This window comes from Trichechus manatus, unplaced genomic scaffold (assembly GCF_000243295.1).
Source record: "Trichechus manatus latirostris isolate Lorelei unplaced genomic scaffold, TriManLat1.0 scaffold00028, whole genome shotgun sequence".
Taxonomy (NCBI): domain Eukaryota; kingdom Metazoa; phylum Chordata; class Mammalia; order Sirenia; family Trichechidae; genus Trichechus; species Trichechus manatus.
In genome coordinates, this window is record NW_004443964.1 from 2,529,632 (window position 1) to 2,531,508 (window position 1,877).

At 52.4% G+C, this 1,877-nt stretch overlaps 1 protein-coding gene across 1 annotated transcript in view; it reads right to left on the reverse strand.

Annotated features, from left to right (window-relative positions):
• Nucleotides 1-1,877, reverse strand: part of ENDOV (endonuclease V) — an 18,160-nt gene that overhangs the window by 13,486 nt on the left and 2,797 nt on the right. Inside the window, exon 2 of the mRNA XM_012554886.1 lies at nt 1,735-1,874. Coding sequence (XP_012410340.1) covers nt 1,735-1,874 — 140 coding nt within the window. The remainder of the gene's footprint in view (nt 1-1,734; nt 1,875-1,877) is intronic.

Sequence of the window (1,877 nt, forward strand, 5' to 3'; positions counted from 1 at the left end):
TTAGCCAGGTGACGAATATTCCAGGAGAGGAAACATCACTGCAAAGGTCAGGTGGGCAGATACAGCACGGCATGTCTGAGGAATTCAAAGTCATCCGGAGTAGATCGTGGGGAGGGCGTGTGGGGAGGGCCAAGCTGACAGCATTGCATTAAGCTGGGGACAGTCTTAAGAACCATTAAGCCACGTCAAGGAGTGTGAACTCTATTTGCCATGAGGTCACACAAGGGGCACAGACACGATTTAAGTGGACTGCATGGAGAAATGATCACGTCTGCTTTTTAGAAACACCCCTCCACTTGCAGCTGGAGAAGCAGAGATCAGGGAAGACCTGGCTTAGTTAATTAAAGGAGGGGAGGGTGGACGGCCAGTAGGGATTCAGAGAAGGGGTGTGGTACAGTGAATTACTTAATATGGCCCTTCTAGCCATAGTCTTTGTAACTCCCACCAAACAACTAGGTGGGACTATGCAAACGAGGTACTTGTGGCCCACCAAGGGGATTGGATAGCTTGCTAATAATGTAAATAAGTTGCATGGCATACTTGTGGGGTGGGACCACGCAAATAAGGTGTATGGAACCCTAACGAGGAAGTTGGTCAGTTTTGCTATCCTGCTAGGCTTCAAAGAGCCAATTCCAGAGCAGAGAGGAGGATCTCACTACCACCAAGAAAGAGCCAGGAGTAGAGCATGTCCTTTGGACCCGGGATGCCTGCACTGAGAAGCCCCTGGAACCAGGAGACCGAGAGAGAGAGCTCTAACACCGAAGACAACAACGCAAAGTGGCAGCAGAGAAATCACAGCAGCAGAAGCAGGAGATCGGGAGGAGACAGGGCGGTGGGCTTCCTGGCTCATGGAGCAAGAAGGCTGAGCGCCTTCAGGCAAGAGGCTTGCTGGTGGAGTAGGGTGCCTCCAGGCACTTGGTGGAGCTAGGTTTGCTGACCCATGGAACTACAACTGAGCACCTTTGGGCCGAGGCTTACTGGTGGAGTGAGGTCCCTCTGGGTACTTATCGGCAGAGTTTTGTAAGACTTGCCTGAGCAAGGCAGGGGCCAGGCCAAGAGGCTGAGGGCTGCAGAGAGAGGCCTTCCTGCGCGCATGGTCGAGAAGAGGTGATCCTGATTGAAGAAGTGTATCCTGAGCCTTCATAAACCTGAACTGGGTAACCCGTTACTTCCCTAATAAACCCTGTAACTGTGAGTACGGTCTGTGAGTTCTGTGTGGCCACTGCAACAAATTATCAAACCTAGCAGAGAAGTAGAGGGTGCTGCAAGAGGGAAGGTTGGTGTCAGAATTGGTAAAACGGTTAGACAGAGGAGATATGCCTGATCTCCACCTCACAGGAATCAGCTTTGGACTGCTGATCTTGATTTTCCTTCCCCTTGTGAAGTCAGAGGAGGTCAGATGCCTCTGCCATGCCATTTTTTATAAGGGGGTAGATTCTAGCAACACCTAGGAGGCAGAAAAAACGGAGCTAGCATGGGGCTGGAGGTGAGGGGACGAGAAGGGTCAGGAGGACAGATTTCTGGGCAACTTGAGGGTGTGGTGCTGCCTCATTGAGGCAGAAACTGAGATGACAATCAGGTAAACGTAAGAGTTGGTTCAGACCCGATCACATAACCTCCCTTAGTTTTTGCCTTTTTTTTCTCCCTTCCTTCAACGACTCCCCAACCTTTAAGGAAATCCTACAGAAGGAGCGGCCGGGTTCTACCTTGGGTTCGGCCTCCCACCCGGGTTACCTCGAGCTCAGGGTAGCTGAGCACTACCAGGGAGGCGCAGGCGTTGACGCTGTCCCCTTTCACAAAGGACACGTCCACGCCCCCGACTCTCTGCAGACCCGAGAAGTCGGGGTCCCGCTGCCACGCCTCCGTGTCCCAGTCTA